The 23767-nt window shown below is 43.0% G+C and overlaps 1 protein-coding gene across 1 annotated transcript; it reads left to right on the top strand.

Moving 5' to 3' along the window:
* Window positions 1-853: 853 nt before the first annotated feature.
* LOC139458180 (uncharacterized) lies at window positions 854-16763 on the top strand. Its single transcript, XM_071239514.1, has 7 exons — window positions 854-1386; window positions 6802-6882; window positions 8275-8325; window positions 9695-9871; window positions 11218-11250; window positions 12867-13007; window positions 15053-16763. Exons 1-7 carry the CDS (start codon window positions 1288-1290, stop codon window positions 15155-15157), a joined length of 687 nt encoding a protein of 228 aa, XP_071095615.1. The 5' UTR covers window positions 854-1287; the 3' UTR covers window positions 15158-16763.
* The last annotated feature ends 7004 nt before the right edge of the window (window positions 16764-23767 follow it).

The following is a 23767-nucleotide window of genomic DNA, read 5'->3' as shown; positions in this document are numbered from 1 at the left end:
CGTTAAAGGCGACTATGCTTGTAGTAAAAGGCGACTAACGGGATCGGGTGGTCAGGCTCGCTGACCTGGTTGATGCATGTCATCGGTCCCAATTGCGTAGATCGATGCTCATTACGTCAATCACTGGATTGTCTGGTCCAGACTAGATTTTTAACAGACCGCCGTCATATAGCTGGAATATTGCTGAGTGCGGCGTTAAACAACAAATAAACAATAAACAAACAAACGAACAACCTTCCTCGTGGTGCTTCCCCTTAAATGGTTGCATCATAAACAAAACAAAGTATTCCGAGATCGTTTTTTTTATGAAATTGAAAATCGAAACAACTGTTATTAAATTTGATTATGTCTATTTAACCATCCCTCATTCCTGCAACAGTTTGTAAAAACATTATCTGTGGCTGGGTAATTTTGTGTAAATATAAATTGATTCAATTGAGTAATAAATGCATTTGCTACCACATGACCCATACCATGTTTGAAATATTGTCAATCTGTGCCGACCAAAGCACATTTATAGATTTTCAAAGGTTAGATGTCTCAGATACCCATCAGCAGTTGTGCATTATAAAGAAATATTATTATAATTTTTAAAAAGTTTTAATTCAAATTATGTTTAAAAAAATAAAACCATGTAGAATTATTCTTTGAGTTCCCCTTTTGGATAGAATATCGCTTTTGAGGATATTTTCAATTTAAAATCAAACAAATAATAAAATCAACTTAAAATCCTATTTGCCTTGCTCCTAAGTTAATAACTAAACCCCTACCATTCGTGCAAACCGTATGTACATCAAGTGGACTGGTCCTTTAAACATGCTCATATCAAGATCGAATGTTGAGGCTGCATTTGCTGCAGTGTAGGAGAAAGGCTGGTAGCTATCGCTACGGACATCTAGCTCAACCGCCCGCATTTACCCTTCACTGTTTAACCCGGTCGGATACCACTGTACCGTTGAGCGTGTTTAGTTTCAGCATTGTTCAAATGCACTTACTACTACCTGCAACGACTTTGAGATAAGATACGTTACAGTGTATTTGCTGTTGAATGCACAGCACAGCAGTCCTAAGGTGACATTGAAACAGCTATTCACGGTGAACGACAGCCTCTAAGCCTGTTTTGTCATTCACTGCATTGACTCGCCTGAATCAATACAGCAGGGCGTTGTGAACGCGGACCGAGACTGTCGTTCTCAAGCCCCACGGACAAGCTTGAATGCACCAAGGTAGTCGACTCTACAAGCGACAGTCTACCCGACCTTCAGAAGGGAAGCTACAGTGATCAAGATGTCCGCCCTCACACATTCCTTGATTTGTGGCTTGATATTAATCAGCACATGTGAATCGGTGAAGTTGTTTAAGAGTATGGACATCAACACTGCCACAGTAAGTAGAAACAGATGTTTTGAAATGACGTAGTTATAATCCAGTTGGTTATGAGCAATGCATGTTCTCGTGGCTATCTAGGTCACATCGCCATGGCTGTTTACTGGTTTTCTTGTATCACAGAGTTGCGAAATTTTCTGATCGATGTGTTTGAGCTATATATACCATGTGTTCTGCGTCCATTACTGCAGGGGTGTAGAATGTTAAACAAACAGTGTCCCGTATAAAACGCAGCCATTGCGAGTATTGGAGAATCTGCGTGTTTCTGGTCGAGCGGTATTTCAGTTCTTGGGTCCAGGGCGTGTTTCTCACCGAGGCAAGGAGCACCGGTGAGGATGCTTCTGGTTATAAACAAGCCGGCTCGAAATAGATGTGGTCTTGGAACCGAGCCTTCGCCAGCAGTGCTGGAACAGTGTGACCCCGTGTAGCGTTCGACCTTCACATGGCATATACTTGTAGGCTTAAACAGGGACATGTGGTTGCTCCAAATGCATAGCGAAAGTAGAATGGGTTCCGCTTGTAGATTATTAATGTCAGTAATTTTTTGTTTGCGTAGCTTCATCCAGTTATCTCCGAAGGGGGAAGGTAATTAGATCAACAACGCACGGGGAGTGGTATTTGCTTGGTTTTATTCGATCACCGTAACTTATGGGGGAGTGAAAGGGTGTTGGTGGGGGTGGGTAGTTGTGGTGCAGTAAGCTATGTGTCAGCTGTGTCACTGCCGCCTGTTGGTCATCGACTCGGCCAGACATGTGACTTGACAGCACGGGCAACGATCTTTTGCCATCTGTACGGTGAAGCGCAACAGGTCACGCAAGGTCACACGCTGCGCGCTCATCATCAGTCGGTTGTAAAGACACGCGGGACGGGCACCTGTTGTGGCAGCTGAACCGGTACCGCAGGTCTAGCATTCGGCACAGAGGACCTAAATTTACTGCCCAGGAATCCCACATAGGGACAAACATGAAATACTAAGGACCTAGATATACTGGCCCAGGAATCACACATGGGGACAAGCATAAAATACTGAGGACCTAGATATACTGGCCAGGAATCCCACCTGGGGACAAGCATGAAATACTGAGGACCTAGATATACTGCCCAGGAATCCCACTTTTGGGACAAGCATGAAATACTGAGGACCTAGGTATACTGCCCAGGAATCCACCATGGAGACAAGCATGAAATACTGAGGACCTAGATATACTGCCCAGGAATCCCACATAGGGACAAGCATGAAATACTGGGGACCTTGATATACTGCCCAGGAATCCCACTTTTGGGACAAGCATGAAATATTGGGGGACCTAGATATACTGCCCAGGAATCCCCACTTTTGGGACAAGCATGAAATACTGGGGCCTAGATATACTGCCCAGGAATCCCACGTAGGGACAAGCATGAAGTACTGGGGACCTAGATATACTGCCCAGGAATCCCACGTAGGGACAAGCATGAAATACTGGGGACCTAGATATACTGCCCAGGAATCCCACATAGGGACAAACATGAAATATTGGGGACCCAGATATAATGCCCTAGAAGCACCACATGGGGACAAGCATGAGGTACCGAGGACCTTGATATAATCCCCGAGAAGCACCACGTGGGGACAAGCATGAGGTACCGAGGACCTAGATATACTGCTCTAGAATCACAACTTGGGCACAAACATGAGGTACCGAGGACCTAAATATAATGCCCGAGAAGCACCACGTTGGGACAAGCATGAGGTTCCGAGGACCTAAATATAATGCCCTAGAATCACCATGTGGGGACAAGCATGAGGTACCGAGGACCTTAATATAATGCACTACAATCACCACATGGGGACAAGCATGAGGAAAGACAGAGTAGATGGTAAATCAGGGTAGAGAGGAGAATAGGGAAGAGGGAGGACATGGCAGATGATAACACAGGGTAGAAGGAAGGGTAGGCTAGAAAGTAGGACATTTGTATAGTCAGGTCAGGAGTTATTGTGTCGGAGACTCAACTCTGACCTGTGACCTTGACGGATTAGTGTATCGGTATATCCTCGGATCGCTGTTGATCCGACCATGCGCTGATCTGTAAGGTTTTGGAGTAACGACAAAGATCACAGGGTAGAGGTTAAGACAGGGTAGAAGGTTGTGTTAGAGGATAGGACAGGGTAGAGAGTGGGACAGGATAGAGAGGGGGCAGGGTAGACAGTTCAGGGTAGACAGGGTAGAGAGTAGGACAGGGTAGACAAGGTAGAGAGGGTGCAGCGTAGAGAGGACAGGGTAGAGAGTAGGACAGGGTAGACAGGGTAGAGAGGGTGCAGCGTAGAGAGGACAAGGTAGAGAGGACAGGGTAGAGAGTAGGACAGGGTAGACAGGGTAGAGAGGATGCAGCGTAGAGAGGACAGGGTAGAGAGTAGGACAGGGTAGACAAGGTAGAGAGGGTGCAGCGTAGAGAGGACAGGGTAGAGAGTAGGACAGGGTAGACAGGGTAGAGAGGGTGCAGCGTAGAGAGGACAAGGTAGAGAGGACAGGGTAGACAGGGTAGAGAGGGTGCAGCGTAGAGAGGACAAGGTAGAGAGGACAGGGTAGACAGGGTAGAGAGGGTGCAGCGTAGAGAGGACAGGGTAGAGAGTAGGACAGGGTAGACAAGGTAGAAAGGGTGCAGCGTAGAGAGGACAGGGTAGAGAGGACAGGGTAGAGAGGAGGACAGGGTAGAGAGGAGGACAGGGTAGACAGGGAAGAAAGGAGGACAGGGTATAGCGGAGGACTGGGTAGACCTTTAACCACTAGGCTAGAAATAGAAAGTAGGACATTTGTATGGTCAGGTCAGGAGTTATCGTGTAGGAGACTCAACTTTGACCTGTGATCTTTCCGGCTCAGTGTATCGGTACGCTGTTGATCTGGAGTGACAACAAAGTTAACTGTAAAAGCATCAAAGATGCCTTTACTAGATATGTGTCACTCCTCACTGCATTCTGTATCATACAAATTTCTACATATAAATATAATAAAGTGCTGTTCGGGTATACAAACTGTAAAATGTATTACAATTCTACCAATTTGGTGGCCTGGTTTCGACAAAACTATGAACAAAACCAACGCAATTCACGTAATGCTTGTATGCTAACCTCTGGTTAGAAGTGCAACTCTTTGTTCCAAAGTTCTGTATCAGTACTTGTGAGAGGGACCTCGGTACGGCACATCATCGGGTATTATACACGGTATATTCAGTTTAATATTTCAAATTTAAAAAATGGTGATACGGTTATTTGGGATATACCACATATTTGAACTGTATTTCGGTTAAATGGCAGCCTGTCAATTTTATATGAAAATAAAATCGACCTTGTAGGCGTTTGGCATATTTGAGTAATCCACAAGCATGGCCACAGTGAAGACGGCTCCTCACAGCGGGCAAGGATGGGCTCGCTACAAACTAAGGGACGCAACTCTGCACAACGTGCTCCTTAAACGATTGACATTAGGCTGAAAAAAATTGGTTCTCAGGCAATGTTTTTTTGAAAATATTGTGCGGGCGGGCGGTGTCTATTTTTTAACCTTTTTCCGGTTGTTCAAACTAGTATGTAACCAAATAACAGTTGTGTTACCAAATAAACAGTTGTGTAACCAAATAAACAGTTGTGTACAATCAACAATAGAAAGGGCCTCCCTACATAAATGTATTCCTTGATGAGTAAAATACTGGAATACAGTATTTGACCACCGTTGGACTTTGATATTTTGGATACTTGAGGATTGTTTTAAATTGAAAAATAAAAAGTATGTCATATTCTTATTATGCAAGGAATGTTTGTTTGAACATTACTGAAAACAGAAACTCCACGCGAATGTGTACGTATTTCATATAACCTACACGCGCATGGAGTATTTGTGACGTACCTTCATCTGATAAAAGGTAAAAGATACAAATGTACAACGTAAAACTCAATACAGGACCAGTTAATGCAAGCTAGACAGTACATATTTAATCTGTGCATTTCTCTTGATGTAAAACGGACATGTGTGTTTCTGTGAGTCGGTGCCCCTCTGAGCACATATAACAGCTGGAATAAAGTTCTGATCAAACGGACCCGTGAAGATCCGGGGTAGAATAGGTCTTCAGCAACCCATGCTTGCCGTAAAAGGCGACTACGCTTGTCGTAAGAGGCAACTAACGCGATCGGGTGGTCAGGCTCGCTGACTTGGTTGATGCATGTCATCGATCCCAATTGCGTAGATCGATGCTCATGATGTCAATCGCTGGATTGTCTGGTTCAGACTCGATTATTTACAGACCGCCGTCATATAGCTTTAATGTTGCTGAGTGCAGCGTTAAACAACAATCAAACAAAACAAATAAATCTAATCAAACGCAGAGAAAAGACGGTGGGGGTAAGGTGGGGAGTGTTGGGAGTCTGCGGGGAGAGGGTACGGAATAGGGGGGTTGCGTGTTGGGGGTGAGGGGACGTATCATATTTGCAAAGAAATGCAACATACAAAACTATCGGAATCCTGCATCACAGTATTTGAGAGTATTTTTAATTGCTGTGTGTTATATATATTTATTACTACAGTATTTCTGGCAATTGTCACATTATATTGTTTTGAAGATGTTGAATATCTGGTTCATTTATGTTGTATAGTTTTCACCGAACCCACTCCAAGCACGCGTAATCGCTCCTTTTTATCGATAAAACCGCACGTAAAATAATGATCAAGGGAGGTCACTCTTATCTAGTCAAACATTAATGTCAGCGCTCTCAAGCTCGCCCCACAATGCGAGTTTGATTCGAACTTGTCAAGACATAGTGTCACAATATTAAAGAGTGGTAGTCTTGCTTTGGCTTTCAATAATCAATTTATGATTTTTAAACAACAGCATTTGCTTGATATATCGTTTACTCACCGTTGAATTGAATGCAACATAGCTTGTGTGTCCACTTAAGTTTTATCCTTGATCTACCCGTCTTGAAAAGTGAGTGAGTGAGTTTGGTTTAACGCCGCTTTTAACAGTATTTCAGTTATATCACGGCGTGTCAGCTTAATGTGGGAGGAAAGCCCGAAGTGATGCAGGCCTCAGTCGTTTACCACTTCGGTGAAACCCACGAGCACGGGTATAGTGCTGGCAAACCTAGAAACATAATCGGGGCGAACCAGGATTCGAACCCACAATCATAGGTTTCTGGCGTGCCCAAGGGATGCAACTCTACACAGCGAATCGCGGCGCCTGAGACGACTGGGCCAATCGCCTTGTAGAGGGACACTATATGATTCGTGAATTTACGTCAGCAATAACCTTGTTTAACCCACCTTGAAGTTTAAAACAGCAGGGCTTGGGTATCCACCCCATTCTTTACCCGCCTTGACGTTTAACACATCAGGACCGGTACATTCATGCAAGACATAATCTTACTTTTTATCTTGCTTTTTTCAGCATTTCCAACGGGTTGCAGATTTCTCAGTAAGCAAGGAAGCGAGAACGGAGGTTTATTTCTTCAGCGCAAGGTTCAACAAGGTAAAGTTACTAGGTGGTGATAGTTGTATATCGTTATGATACACTTTGCCTTTAATACAAAATAATTGTTTGTTTGCTCGTTTGTTGTTTAACGCCGCACTCAACAATATTCCAGCTATATGACGGTGGTCTGTAAATAATCGAGTCTGGGCCAGACAATCCATGACTGACATCATGAGTATCGATCCACGCAATTAGGATACGATGACATTCATCAACCAAGTCAGCGAGTCTGACCACCCGATCCCGTTAGTCGCCTCTTACGACAAGCATAGTCGCCCTTTACGGCAAACGTGGGTGACTGAAGACCTATTCTACCCCGGATCTTCACGGGGCTATTTGGTTTAGACTGAAGTAGCGCCACGCATACAGAACTGTACACATTGAGACAGAAATATAAATTTGAATACAGTGGCTTGGCCTTGATTTCACCTCGATATACCATTCATTACGTAGACATGAAGAATTTACTGTTATTTTGAAGACACGAGAGACTGTGGCATTAACCATGAATTCACATCCGATATTCACACCATAATCTAAATCTGAGACTATGTTGTTGCTATTTTAATACATAGACTGTGGCATTTGCCTTTAATTCACTTCGATAATCCCACCATAAACTAAAATTTAAGATATATTGTTACTATTTTGAAGCATCGACTTGGTCATTCATTACCCCTGAATTTACCTCGACATAATCGTCAGTACCTAGAAATGAGGAATTTACTGTTACTTGAAAATTCTGCTTTGAAATGTGATTTTTTTGAAAATGTGAGCCAGTTTACTTAATGTTGAAATCTCGGATGTTTCGTGCATCTAACTTCTTTTCGTTTATTGCTATCAAGATGAAGATAGAGATGAGTCATAAGTTAATACAAGATTCCTAAACAACCATTTCTATCACCGAAATAGGTTTAATCAGGTGAGTTGAAGTGGTGTTTAATGTCGCTCTTATTGTGCTTGCACGTGTGTGTGTGTGTGTGTGTGTGTGCGTGCGTGTGCGTGTGTGTGTGTGTGTGTGTGCATGCATGCGTGCGTGCGTGCGTGTGCGCGGGTGTGCGTGTGTGTGCGTGTGCGTGTGCGTGTGCGTGTGCGTGTGTGTGTGTGGCAGCTTGTACAAGTCCAGGCTTAGGGCGGTCTTATGGTGCTAGTCCACTGAGATCCACACTTCGCCATGGATACCGCACTCAGACACATAAAGTTACCCCAAGCCGACTTGTCTTTGATTTGTCCCCATTATGCCGAACGTCTTGCACGGTACCATCGTTTACCATTTCTTTATGTGGAGGCGAGGTGATCAAACCAGCGCTACGGTCAGACACGTTTTATTAAATAATCATTATATACATGTGTGTCGTTTTCATCAGGATGTTGTTTATTTCTGCACAGAACAACGTGTTCCCGACAATGATGGTTGTGAAGGAAGAAGCAATGGACCCGGTAAGTTGTTATGTAACATTTTCGATATAATGGTGATTTCTATCCTCCTCCTCCTCCTCCTCCACAATCTGAACCTCCATCTCCCCTCCTCCTCCACTTCCATATCTCCTCTACTCTTCCTCCTCCCCACCCCCATCTCCATCCTCCTCCACCAATCCTCCACTCCCCCGTCTCCCCAGTTCCTTTCCTCCTCTTTCCCCCCATCTCCATCCTCCTCCACCATTCCTCCACTCACCCGTCTCCCTAGTTCCTTTCCTCCTCCTCTCCCCCATCTCCCTCCTACTCCACCACCATATCTCTTCAACCCTCCTCCTCCACCCTTCCTCCTCCCCTCCCCCATCTCACCTCCTCCTCCACCTCCATATCTCCTCCACCCTTCCTCCTCCCCTCCCCCATCTCACCTCCCCCTCCACCTCCATATCTCCTCCACCCTTCCTCTTCCCCTCCCCCATCTCACCTCCTCCTCCACCTCCATATCTCCTCCACCCTTCCTCCCCCTCTCCCCCATCTCACCTCCTCCTCCACCTACATATCTCCTCCACCCTTCCTCCCCCTCTCCCCCATCTCACCTCCTCCTCCACCTCCATATCTCCTCCACCCTTCCTCCTCCCCTCCCCCATCTCACCTCCTCCTCCACCTCCATATCTCCTCCACCCTTCCTCCCCCTCTCCCCCATCTCACCTCCTCCTCCACCTACATATCTCCTCCACCCTTCCTCCCCCTCTCCCCCATCTCACCTCCTCCTCCACCTCCATATCTCCTCCACCCTTCCTCCTCCCCTCCACCATCTCACCTCCTCCTCCACCTCCATATCTCCTCCACCCTTCCTCCTCCCCTCCCCCATCTCACCTCCCCCTCCACCTCCATATCTCCTCCACCCTTCCTCCTCCCCTCCCCCATCTCACCTCCTCCTCCACCTCCATATCTCCTCCACCCTTCCTCCCCCTCTCCCCCATCTCACATCCTTCTCCACCTACATATCTCCTCCACCCTTCCTCCTCCTCTCCCCCATCTCACCTCCTCTTCCACCCTTCCTCCTCCCCTCCCCATCTCACCTCCTCCTCCACCTCCATATCTCCTCCACCCTTCCTCCTCCCCTCCCCCATCTCACCTCCTCCTCCACCTACATATCTCCTCCACCCTTCCCCCATCTCACCTCCTCCTCAACTCCTCCTCCACCCCTCCTCCTTAACCCTACTCCTCCACCTTCCCCTCCACCTTCCCCTCCTCCTCCACCTCCATCTCAAAATCTGTTCTTATGATTATTATTTCAATAATTATTACTAGTATATAATAGGCTGGATAGGCTCATCAGCGTATATTATTATTATTATTATTATTATTATTATTATTATTATTATTATACCAGAAATGCAACACTGAGGCAGTATGGAAAGGTGCGATTACAGCTGCACAAGCCGGCTGCTACGACCACGAGGACGACATGGTCGTCTGCTTCAGCAGCCTCAACGGCAGCCTGACTCTCGGAGCCAACACCAACTACACCCTGTTCGCCCTCAACTGCCAAGGCTCCACAGAGAGGCCGGTACGTCCAAGTATAGCAACCATTCAAAATAGAAGTACCTTTCTTTGTTTAAACATATTAATTTTCACAAAAGTGTGAACTGGATTGGTGAACAAGCGAAGCGCTTATGTTAATACCGCTCCATTACACATAGGACATATTACAATGAATACATCAATGAAGGTGAGATGTAACAAATGAATTGCACATGCCAAGCTAGAATTGTACATACAATAAATGTATTTGCAGTTTATTTTAAGCAATCATTTAACTGAAAATCTGCCAGTTTTTAATATAAAGTGTTGAATAGAATCTTATATTAGCATTTGCTCTTCCTTACTCAAATCCGAATTTCCGCATAGCGCTGTTTGTAAAGAATAACCATGTTGGTAAAAATACATTTCATTTCGAAGAGCATAGTAATTTGTACACCCAAAAAATAAGTGTAGAGCATCTTCGGTATCATATCCACAGGAACAACTTTTTGTATCAAAGATATGTCTATTATACTGATCTATTATACTGTACATTTACCTTTCTTTCATTGGCCATATGAAGAATACCGAGAAATATGGTAGTGCTAATTTATAATACGTAGTGACATGACACCCACGCACAACATATATAACAATCTCTGTCCCAGCGCATGTCACATTTGTAGTACCGTTTGATGGTTGTAAAATCGATGTGGGAAGTTTGTCAATATAAGGCATCCCGAATGACTTTTGAACAGTTCTGATAAAAGCTTCTTAATTATGTATTCGGAGTGTAGTGTCATGCATCAAGCCGAGCTTGAAGTAAAGTTTCATACAGCTTCATGACGTACAAGAGGTGAGGTTAGGTGAAATGGGGTTTAACGTCGCATCCAAGATTATTGCACTTATATAGCGACGTGCATGTAAGTGTGTGTGTGTGTGTGTGTGTGTGTGTGTTGCTGCTTGTACTAGACCGGACTGATGCTGATTAATAGCGCTAGCACAATGAGATACCATGCCGCAGTTTAACATGAATACCCCACTCAGACACAGTATACTGACTCCGAGCCGACCAGTCCTTGTCTTAGCCCCTTAATGCCGAGCGCCAGACAGCGTAACAACAAGTACCATCTTTTAACGTCTTTAGGTATGACACGGCTGGGGATCGAACCCCGGACCTTCCGCTCTCCGGGCGGACGCTCTACCACTAGACCATGGTCATGACGTACATGAAGTGCATGCGACGCTAATATAACACACGTATAGGTACACCGATGTACATGTTGACGATCTGGTGTTATTGTTTGTAGTTTCATGACACCATGAACTCGGTAACTGTGACGTTCTTGTTGTCGATGTATCTTACAACTTGATATGTTTCTCTTCTTGCAGGGCATGCAGATGCATTTCGTCCTGTCGCAAGAGGTAAGTAAACTTCTTTGAACTTATTCTATTTTGAATGCGCAATTTCTCAAGACAAAGGTATTATTTCCACACCAATGTGGTATGGGAACCCGTTAGGATGTGATGGTGATGTGATGGGTACCCGGTAGAACGTGGTGGTGATGTGATGGGTACCCGGTAGAACGTGGTGGTGATGTGATGGGTACCCGGTAGAACGTGGTGGTAATGTGATGGGAACCCGGTAGAGCGTGGTGGTAATGTGATGGGAACCCGTTAGGACGTGATGGTGATGTGATGGGTACCCTGTAGAACGTGGTGGTGATGTGATAGGTACCCGGTAGAACGTGGTGGTGATGTGATGGGTACCCGGTAGAACTTGGTTGTGATGTGATGGGGACCCGTTAAGACGTGATGGTAATGTAATGGGTACCCTGTAGAACGTGATGGTAATGTGATGGGTACCCGGTAGAACTTGGTTGTGATGTGATTGGTACCCGGTAGAACTTGGTTGTGAAATGATTGGGACACGGTAGAACTTGGTTGTAATGTGATGGGTACCCGGTAGAACTTGGTTGTAATGTGATGGGTACCCGGTAGAACTTGGTTGTAATGTGATGGGTACCCGGTAGAACTTGGTTGTAATGTGATGGGTACCCGGTAGAACTTGGTGGTAATGTGATGGGTACCCGGTAGAACTTGGTTGTAATGTGATCGGTACCCGGTAGAACGTGGTGGTAATGTGATGGGTACCCGGTAGAACGTGGTGGTGATGATGATGGGTACCCGGTAGAACGTGGTGGTGATGTGATGGGTACCCGGTAGAACGTGGTGGTAATGTGATGGGTACCCGGTAGAACTTGATGGTAATGTGATGGGTACCCGGTAGAACGTGGTGGTTATGTGATTGGTACCCGGTAGAACGTGATGGTAATGTGATGGGAACCCGGTAGAACGTGGTGGTAATGTGATGGGTACCCGGTAGAACGTGGTGGTTATGTGATGGGTACCCGGTAGAACGTGATTGTTATGTGATGGGTACCCGGTAGAACGTGATTGTTATGTGATGGGTACCCGGTAGAACGTGGTGGTTATGTGATGGGTACCCGGTAGAACGTGGTGGTTATGTTACTGTCTGAGGCTCCATGTTCAGTTCTCTCTGTAAAGGTTGGTATACATGAGGACTATACTGTCAGTGTTGAAAATGTGTCAATATTAAGAGAACGACCATGAAAATAAATTGTTCCCGACAATGGTTTTGCAGCTGAAGCTGAAGATATATCTGGTCTCAATGCAAAATTTCAGCAACCCTCCCCCCCTACCCAACCCCAACCACACCCCAACCGAATATCACATACCACACACAGAGAATATAAAATAAAATAATAATAATGGTTGTGGGTTCGAATCCCGGTTCGCCCCGATTATGTTTTAAGGTTTACCTGCACCATACCCGTGCTCGTGGGTTTCACCGAAGTGGTTACCGTCTAAGACCTGCATCACTTCGGGCTTTCCTCCCACATTAAGCTGACACGCCGCGATTTGACTGGAATACTGTTAAAAGCGGCGTTAAACACAACTCACTCACTCACTATACATGTTCTTCATGTCTAGCCCTTATTTCTATTTGTTTATTCCAGGGCGCCAAGCCTGAGGATAAGTATGACCCCGAACCAGCTCCTAATCCAGCTGATCACTACGACATCACTCCCGTCATCCCCATCGCCATTGTTCTCGGCATCATCGGCTGCATCTTCATCGTGTGCTTCTGTTATACAAGCGTAAGTGATTGTCTTTGACCTCATCAAAAGTCGAGATTGTTTCTTATACGTCATATTGATATTGTGTCAATTATACATTGCAGCACAGCTGTCTTCAAACAATGCTGACAATACATTCCTCGATATCTGTTTTGTAGCTCTGTACTTTAACTCGTGATACCTGTATGATATCACTGTACTTTAACTCGTGATACCTGTATGATATCACTGTACTTTAACTCGTGATACCTGTGTGATATCACTGTTCTTTAACTCGTGATACCTGTATGATATCACTGTACTTTAATTCGTGATACCTGTGTATCACTGTACTCTAACTCGTGATACCTGTATGATATCACTGTACTTTAACTCGTGATACCTGTATGATATCACTGTACTTTAACTCGTGATACCTGTATGATATCACTGTACTTTAACTCGTGATACCTGTATGATATCACTGTACTTTAACTCGTGATACCTGTGTGATATCACTGTTCTTTAACTCGTGATACCTGTATGATATCACTGTACTTTAATTCGTGATACCTGTGTATCACTGTACTCTAACTCGTGATACATGTATGATATCACTGTACTTTAACTCGTGATACCTGTATGATATCACTGTACTTTAACTCGTGATACCTGTATGATATCACTGTACTTTAACTCGTGATACCTGTATGATATCACTGTACTTTAACTCGTGATACCTGTATGATATCACTGTACTTTAACCCATATCTTGAACTGTACCATACACACACTAATCTCGAACTATTGCTTGTATCTATGTCATCTAACAGTCTCGACTGTATTTAACTCACACCAATCTCGAACTATTGCTTGTATACATGCCATCTGACAGTCTCGACTGTATTTAACACACACCAATCTCGAACTATTGCTTGTATACATGCCATCTGACAGTCTCGACTGTATTTAACACACACCAATCTCGAACTATTGTTTGTATACATGCCATCTAACAGTCTCGACTGTATTTAACACACACCAATCTCGAACTATTGCTTGTATACATGCCATCTAACAATCTCGACTGTATTTAACACACACCAATCTCGAACTATTGCTTGTATACATGCCATCTAACAGTCTCGACTGTATTTAACACAACACCAATCTCGAACTATTGTTTGTATACATGCCATCTAACAGTCTCGACTGTATTTAACACAACACCAATCTCGAACTATTGTTTGTATACATGCCATCTAACAGTCTCGACTGTACCTCACACACACCAATCTCGAACTATTGCTTGTATACATGCCATCTAACAGTCTCGACTGTACCTCACACACACCAATCTCGAACTATTGTTTGTATACAGGATATCTAACAGCCTCGACTGTTCCTCACACATACCGATCTCGATTGTTTGTATACAGGATATCTAACACTCTCGATTGTACCTCACACACACACCAATCTCGAACTATTGCCTGGCATCTCTCAGTAAACCGTTTACATAACGATACTATGACGTCAAAGTCATCCAGAGTTACGTCTCTTTGTGTATATACACTCACCGGCTCTGTACGTCAGGACCGCCTCCGTGGTCTAGAGGTAGAGCGTCCGCCGGAGAGCGGAAGGTCCGGGGTTCGATCCGTCATAGCAAAAGCCGTTAAAAGATGGTACTTGTTGTTACCCTGCATTAAGGGACTAAAACAAGGACTGGTCAGCTCAGAGTCAGTATACTGTGTCTGAGTGAGGTATTTATGTTAAACTGCGGCATGGTATCTCAGTGTACATGTGCTAGCACTATAAATCAGCATCGTCCGGACTAGTACAAGCAGCCACACATGTACATGCACGTCGCTGCACAAGTGCAATAATCTTGGCGCGACGTCAAACCCCATTCACCTAACCTAACCTCACCTGCCAGAGCTTGGTCCACGTTTACAACATTTCAGGAAATACCGCGTTAGTTGTAACATGTTACAACACCTAAAATAATATTTTTATATATAGATACAATTAAATGTATAAATGCAGTAGTTACTGAATGATTAGCATGTGGTTTTCTCTTCATTTAGCGGGACTGTTTCAAGCAGAAGTCTTCAATAAGGAAGGGAAAGAAGTCCGGCTCCAAGGAAGAGACCAAGGCATTTATCAAGGAAGAAAAGGAGGCCGTCCCTTAACTTTTACCCTCATCCTAAGAACTAAGCATTTTTGTTTGGAGTTTACCTTACCTCTATTATTTGTATGGTATACTTGATAGGTGATGTTGATAACGTTTTGAAAATGTGAAAATTTTGACAATGAGGATTTGAAATATAAATTAAATATGTACAGTGGACCTTCTTTAAACGGGACTCTCCTTAATCAACATCTGTAATGAGACATTTGTAATTTGTTCCTGGAGAATTCAAGAAGTGAATTATCAGAACATTTCTGCATTTTGTATGTTTAGTTTTCTAATCCTCATTTTCCAAGTATGTTTTCCAAAAGGTTATTCCTCTCTATTGTGCCGTCAGATAGCTGGAATATTGCTGAGTTCGGCGTAAAACAACAAACCAAACAACCAACAACGTCTCTATAGTCAGGTTTAATCTTTCTACTGGTTGTATTTAATATTTTCTCTGTACCTTGGTATTGACTAGATATCTTCCGCTACCGTTATAGGAGGTCCACTGTACCCTTTTTTTGATAATCGGGATCTAAACTGTTTTTAAACCGAACCATTTTTGTACACCCAGCTGTATATATTTTGGATTTGTGAAATACATCAAGCTATATGAAAGTCATTTTGGGTAATATATGTCTTATATTGCGTCCATCATGTTTTATACTGAATCGATGTACATGTATTTAAAAAATTTCATTATCTGCATCAAATGTATAAGTGTTGTTTATATTGTCTGTTTAGGAATTCGATGTAGGGTACTGCGTGTTCTTTGTACATTGTGACCATACGGAGACCACATTGTATTTTTAGTTTTAATAAGCTCATTGTTAATGCTTTACTCGGGTATGCCACTTCGTTATTCTTTCATTGTCACTTTTTGGTACAGATGCTGGAACTGGATCAGAGTCCATACGTCAACTACATCTCTATAGATACTACATCTTCTAAATGCCATTTGAAGATAACTTAGCGTGTGTAATGCCACGTTTGTTTGATTTCATTTCATTTTAAAGAACGTTGCTCCACCAAACATGCAACCGTAGCCAATCACTTCACTCGTTGTCTTACCAAGTATTATGTTGTAGCTCTATTTTTAACAATAAATAATTAGCCTTGTTGAATGATCTGTTGAATGTGCACATATCAGTGATTGCACAAGACCGCCTTCAAGGCGTGATTATCGGTTGCAGTGTTGTCAGAGCACTTTGTTGGAGTTTTAGTAGACTGCTAATGTTTTTTGATCATGTGATTTGTAAAGATTTTTTGTGTGCGATGTTTTGTAAAGTGTAATTAGTCGGACCTCATATACAATATCATTACGAAGGCATATGCAAGGGTATATACAGACAGTCTAAAGGTGTGTCATTATGATATGCAATAATGATTTGTAGTCTTGCTTTTACAGACACGGATGATTCATTGACCGAACGATACATATTTACTGATTGTAAACAAGTAAAGCATAATTCGAATTTCATACAGATGTCCAGTGGTATGATGTTTATTGGTGTTATGTTCATTCGTTTGCATTTAGAGCAGTGCCTACCCAAATAGATTCAAACAATATTAATGAGAGCCTTGTTTTACACAAAACATCAATAAAAATTATTCTTAGAGCATATTTGTATTCCTTTTTTGTAAGTATCTCGTTACAAACGTATCAGTTAGAACGTATCAACCAGTTTAGCTGCAGAAGAACTCGTTTATTGGGTACGTTTTTTCTCCATGTTTGCCCTAGGCATTGTGAATTGCACCAGACGTAGGTTTGCTCACTGTTATTTATTTTCTGTATATATAATAGGATCTTATTTGCACAATGTGTAAAATATGTACATTATGTGATTAACAGCATGCCACACATTGCTAGATGTACAAGTGAGGAGGTGTTTTCATTGAAAACATAAGCGATGAGGGAGGAACACTTTAGACGTTTTCCCACAATGAATACCAGGAAACACAACTTGGCATACATAAAATTATAACCTGAAATTGACGAATCTGAATTGTCAGTCCAATGCTGAGGCTTGTAAGTCTGTTTGGGGGTTTTCAGCACTATACGTATACCCGTTGTCGTAGGTTTCCAAAGTGGTAAAAGTCAAGACCTGCTTCACGTTTGGCATTCTTCCTACATTGAACAGACGCCGAGTGACATGACATCAATGATGTCCAAAGTGGCGTTTAACCTCGACTCGCCCATCTAAAAGATGTGATCACCTGCTCGTCAAGTTTCTTAGCCCGGGTATTCCAGGGCAGAACGTGAAGCCAATACCCTGTATTACCTGAGAGCAGTTGAAGAGCGAGAAGGATGGTTACATTGTTACCCCGGCATCGCTAGTCTTTCTGTGTTGACATCAGACTGATCGTCTTCACTCGGTAGATCTTCCTCGTTGTCAAGACTATTTTGTCTAACCACTGGCTCATATCGATATTGATGAATGTGTGTGAGGTCAACGTTTTCATCGATGGCATTGTCAGGTGATGCCATGGCGAACGCTAGAAATCTACCAAGCAGTATACAGAAACAGTGATCTTCTGCGAGTCTACGCTCCACTATGACGTCACGTCACCAGAATGATGATAACTATGTTCATTATCTCTCGGAGTATTCCGGAATACGAGTAGGATTTAGCGTTTTCTTCCTTAAACATTGCCTTTAGATTTTGTTCCTTCAAAGTACTTCTTTAAATATGCTTCATAAATGACTTAATACTGCATTTTTAGTTTACGGTGAATCTCCTTCAAAACTATATACTCTTTAAAAAGGAAACGCAATACGGATATTTTTTGCCATAAAAGCAAACAGCGAGCCAAGAGGTGCCAAATGTAGAGGTTTAATGTCTTACAGTGTCAATGACAAATTTCCCGGATCAAAATGATCACAACAAGAACATACAAACCATAAGTCGGGAAACACGTACGATTCGGAAAAACGCAGCCAGTGAATCAACAAAAGGGCCATGGAGCTGCACGTACTGCACGTGCAGCAGCAGTATGAACGGTATTAAAGTGCAGGGTGTTTGTTTGCCTGGCATCTGCGTCAATCGAACAGTGACAGTTCAACAACGTGCCAAGATGAACAGAAGTGCAAAGAAACAACGTACTATGCCGCTTTCAGGCAGGGAATCCCGATCAGCTGTACCCGGGTTTTCAATGTAGCGCCCAGCACCATCACAAGGCTATGGGATCGGTTTCAACAGCATGGGTCAACACGTGATCGGTATTCCAGCATGACAACGCTGGACCGCATACAGCACGGATCACAAGAGCCTGATTTCACAACAACAAAGTTGATGTTCTCCCCTGGCCCTCCAGATCCCCGGATTTGAACCCCATAGAGCACCTGTAAGATGAATTGGATAGACGGCTACGCCGACGTCAACCACAACCTCAAACGTTGCAGAAGTTTGCTTTTGCGTTGCAGGCCGTGTGGGCTACCTTTCCCCAGGGTGTGATTCGCATACTCGTCTCTTCCATGGGCAGGAGATGTCAGGCCGCTAGCGATTCGAACGGGGTACATACGCGTTATCGATGGTAGCTGACCTTCACCTTGGACTTTTCCTATGGACCGATAACTGAGATGACTACAATCACCAAGTGTTCTCTCCACAACAATTGAGTTCAATACCTTGTACGGTTGCTCGTATAAATGTATTTGCCTCCTGACACAAGTCTGGCTTTGCGTTTCTTTTTTTGAAGAGTATATTTGGGATAACCCTTTCTGAGTAAAGTACAGGTTCTTGTACTTTTTAAGGTTGGGTCCCATCCGGGATTCGAACCCATACCTCCAGAGTGAGGCACCTAATCGCCAGCACACAAAGTCAGCGATTTAACCCACTCAGTCACCGAGGATTCCACAAAGCACCTCAAGCATCACGTCCCGTCAAGTAGCATCACTCGTCAAGTATCACAGCCATACAAGATGACGTTTAGAATGAATCCCTCGTCTGTGTGCCACGCCCCGACTCTTTGAACGAGACCGTTCTCGAGGCCACGTGCCTTACATAGAGGCTATTCACCGTGAACGAAATGCTCATGAAGGTGAGGTAAAATGGGGTTTAACGTCGCGTCCAAGATTATTGCACTTATATAGAGGTGTGTGTGTGTGTGTGTGTGTGTGTGTGTGTGTGTGTGTGTGTGTGTGTGTGTGTGTGTGTGTGTGTGTGTGTGTGTGTGTGTATGCTTGTACTAGTACTAGTCCTGACTGATGCCGATTTATTAGTACTAGTCCTGACTGATGCCGATTTATAGTGCTATCACACTGAGATACCATGCCGCAGTTTAACATGAATACCCCACTTAGACACAGCCAACCAGTCCTTGTTTTAGCCCCTTAATGCCGAGCGCCAGACAACGTCTTTTTGGATGAGGCGGCCAGGAATGGTACCCCGTACCTTCCTCTCTCCGGGCGGACGCTCTACCACTAGACCACGGGGGCAGTTAAATACTCATGAAACTAAAATATAACTACACTCAAATATAAATAGGCAAGGCAGTTCTTCAACAACGTGCACACATTTTTGTATACAAGAATCGTGTTGGTGGGTAACGTAAAGAATACCCCGCATATAATTTAGAACAAGCTCAAGCAATGAATTTTATCCATACAACCCATTATTAGTGAGTGAGTTAAATTTAAGTCACATCGGCAATATTTCAGCCATGTCGTGACTATCAATAGGTAAACATTATACATATATTACTACTTATATAAAAACCTGCAAACGAAGGCCAGTAAAATAACTAGAATCATCACAGAAGTAGACTTAAAACTAGTATGGAATCATAACATTGATAGCAGTAAACATAACATCACAGTATAAAAACAGGCTGTATATCGCCAGCAGCTGAAGGTAGATCACCATACTAGGTACCATGGGGACTTACAGTACCTTAGCTTCCTGCATAAAACACAGCAGGATTTACATCATCCGTTCAGCAACCGGTGATTGTACGCAAAATGAGCCACATTTAAAAATACAAATATACTACGTTTAAAACAGTAGTAGGCAGAACTATTCTTTGAATGATATGGACTTACTATATCCTCTCGGGGGGACATAATTTTATACTACGTCAACCCCCTTTGAGGATGCAGATATAAATTCATTCTACCAATTTTAAAAGGTCATTCATTTTACACAAGACATGTTATCAAAATTTACTATACAATTCTATTTCTTTTAAAAACCCAATAATTAAATGAGAATTAATTTTGTTACAACCTATTATTAACCTACTTAAGGTGTTGATGTAAATGCGGAATAGCAGAATGACACAATAACAGTGAAGATATCTAAGCGCTACCATCTACCATGAAATTGGGGCATCACGCATTCTACAACTGCAGAGGTTTCAATCTACGTTTGATCATGCTGATGTCCGCATTACGGCGAAAGAAAATTTATATTTAGAAGCACCTCTTTCATATGGAATACTGTAAGGGACATTCTCGCGATCTCGCATTGGATTGTCTGGTCCAGACTCGATTATTGACAGACCGCCGTCATATAGCTGGAATATTGCTGGGTGCGGCGTTAAACAACAAACAAACAAACAAAATCGCATTCTCGTGTTTTTGGCATATGTAGCTCGTTTTCAAAGGTCGAGATCGGGAGAATGTCCCTTACAGTATTCCATACTTTTGCACTTCTTTAACGTTGCGAAACGTGATGTGGTTCCCATGTTATCTACAGCGAGTGTGACAATGTATTTCCGGCGGAAAATTGGACGAATAAATACTAGAGTGTATTATAGAATTAACTAACATCAACACGGTGTCACCTTTGACGCTACTCTATCACGGTGACGTAATATCTAACGTGTCACGATGCCTAGACTCACCATACGTAGGATTTTTATGACGTCATAATAATAACCAAAATGAGTGGGTCAGTGAGTAGGGTTAAATACCGTTTTGAATATTATTCCAGTCATATGGCGTATCAGCTTAATGTGGGAGGAAATCCCGAAGTGATGCAGATCCCAGACGTTTACCACTTTGGTGAAACCCACGAGCACGGGTATGGTGCTGACAAACCTAGAAACATAATCCGGGCGAACCGGGATTCGAACCCACGATCTTGGGTTCCTGGCGTGCCAAAGGGACGCAACTCTGCACAGCGTATTGCGGCACCTTAGACGACTGGGCCACCCGTGCCCCCTATGATCAAGGAGGTTGTTTTGTCATTGTGTAATGGTGAATAGGATATGAACCTTGTTTGTTTTCAATGTAGATGTTACGAACGTAGATTCGATACCAGTGAATTCTGCAAATACGAAATCCCTGCTGCGTGCGGTTTTAACTGTACACAAAATGTGTATCTCCAAACTCTCCGAATACGTTTCGAAGTGTGCGAGAGACTGGTGTGGTTTCAACATATTTGTTCTCTTAGCATTATCCTCGTGCAGGTATATATAGAGAATCTCACCAGAGTGTCTTTTGATATCAAATATATCAACACGAGTTGATATATTCGATAGCAAAAGACACAAGGGTGAGATTTTATTTATCATCCAACATCATTCTTCCAACGTTTTCAGTTTGTAGACAGTAATTAGCAGTGTCTTCAGTGTAAAAAGTACTGCTTACAGCTTCAGTAGCAGAGCCATTAGTGATGTCATATGATTGTGATGTCATGGTAACAATGACGTCACAATGGTCCGCAAAAGCATTGTGATGCAATTTCATTGCAGCGATATATACATTGTAGATATATATAGAATACTAAACGAGCTCCCGTGTAATACCAATTTTATGAAACGAGTGAATAGTTGTGGTATTTGACGAGCGAAAGTGAGTCAGATGCCACAACTATTCACGAGTTGCATAAAATTGGTTTTACACGGTAGCGAGTTTAGTATTTTATTTATTACTTGCCATTTAAAAAGTTTTTAGAATTATACTGTCGAGTGTGAATAGGCTGACACCTACACGATCCACGGCATAATACAATTGAGTTTAACAGAATAATATTTCAAACACGTCAAAAGTTGAAACGTATGAATTTAATACCATACAACGGTCTATCTTTAGAATTCAGGCGTCCGTTCCACAAAATTATCGTAGCGTTAAGGTTAGCGCAACTCGCATACTTTAACTTAAACCAACGACTGTCATTGCGCTACAGCACGATCGCCTTGTGGAACGGGGCCTTGCACCTCAAAGTTTACAATCACGTCACAATACCCGATGACGTAATTTGTGGAATTTTGTTGCAAGATCCTTCGGCGAAACAATGCCATGTGACGTCAGCCTAGCAACAAGGTTGCTGTGGTCATCGAGTGTGCTTAAGCTCCTCTCAGTGATCTATCATCTCCACACGCAATGTCGTTGAATAAGCCAAGGGATGTTGAGAGCTTTCAATATATTTCGTGAAACATGTTCCGAGAGTACATAAGCACGCGTTTTGGTATTACACAATGTGTAATACAACTGTATGTTTATTAAACGGGTGATCTCTTCACGGGCAAGTAATAACTACAGATATCTACAGTGTAGATATCGCTTGATCTCACAAAAGCGATATCTCCTGTGGGAGCCAGTTTTGAATGATAAATGAGTTGTGTATCTCGGTTTGGACTTGTGGTGCCTCAAGACAAGGTGAAGTGCCTCTTCTGTGCGTGTGACTTATGACATGTAGTGACTCCGACATACGCATGTATATCCATTGTGAGGTCCACATTGTTTACAATTCCATATCTGTTGATAGCGACCCTACATGTTTGTTGTTCGCAAACACTGCAGGTAAGGGAGGAGAGTGTATTTATACGTGTTCCTATAAATCATTATTGATTGGTGTCAGTTATGTTAAAGAAACTCCACAGTGGTATATTTTATTGCAACTTGACCTTCTCGAAGAAGTCTCCTGTTATTCGTTTGAAAGATTATATATTGGTATCATCACTATTTGATAGTGATTCATAAAGACATGCTTATGTACGAAAACGTACAATTAATAATTAATAATTTTTCATCATTATGGAAAGGGTGTTATTTATTTTAGTTATACTTACAGTAAACTACGGTTATAACGAACACAAAGGGAGTTTTAATTTTAGTTCGTTATAACCGTAGTTCGATATAAGCATGTATACAGTATATATATACAGCAAATAGTCGGGACCAAAATCAGAAAAGTCAGTTTGTTATGTCCGTCAGCTCGTTATAAGCGCGTTCGTTATAAACGCAGTTTACATAGATCACTATCATGGAATGGGAAGTGGGTTTGGTTTTACGACGCAGTCATCATGCAAATCGCCCTGTCTGACCAGACAAACCAGTGGTTGACCACATTGTCAATGATCAAAGTCGTCCAGGCACGATGACATACAACCTGTCATACCATACACTGTCAACACCCGATCCAACCCGTGAAGATTCCGGGGTAGAATAGGTCTTCAGCAACCCATGCTTGCCGCAAAGGGTGACTATGCTTGTCGTAAAAGGCGACTAACGGGATCGGACGGTCAGGCTCGCTGACTTGGTTGATGCATGTCATCGATCCCAATTGGGTGGATCGATGCTCATGATATTAATCACTGGATTGTCTGGTCCAGACTCGATTATTTACAAACCGTCGTCATATAGCTGGAATATTGCTGAGTGTGGCGTTAAACAACAAAC

This window comes from Haliotis cracherodii, unplaced genomic scaffold, assembly GCF_022045235.1.
Source record: "Haliotis cracherodii isolate W230 unplaced genomic scaffold, xgHalCrac1.p SCAF_12, whole genome shotgun sequence".
Lineage (NCBI taxonomy): Eukaryota > Metazoa > Mollusca > Gastropoda > Lepetellida > Haliotidae > Haliotis > Haliotis cracherodii.
The sequence above is the reverse complement of the archived record's forward strand: the minus strand, read 5'-3'. Positions and strand labels throughout refer to the sequence as shown.

Excerpts from the sequence above, each read along its gene's own strand:
- LOC139458180 (XM_071239514.1), top strand. The coding sequence starts at position 1,288 with ATGTCCGCCCTCACACATTCCTTGATTTGTGGCTTGATATTAATCAGC. Across the intron at positions 8,326-9,694 it reads AGGAAGAAGCAATGGACCCG|AAATGCAACACTGAGGCAGT; the intron begins GTAAGTTGTTAT and ends TTATTATACCAG. Across the intron at positions 13,008-15,052 it reads TGTGCTTCTGTTATACAAGC|CGGGACTGTTTCAAGCAGAA; the intron begins GTAAGTGATTGT and ends CTCTTCATTTAG.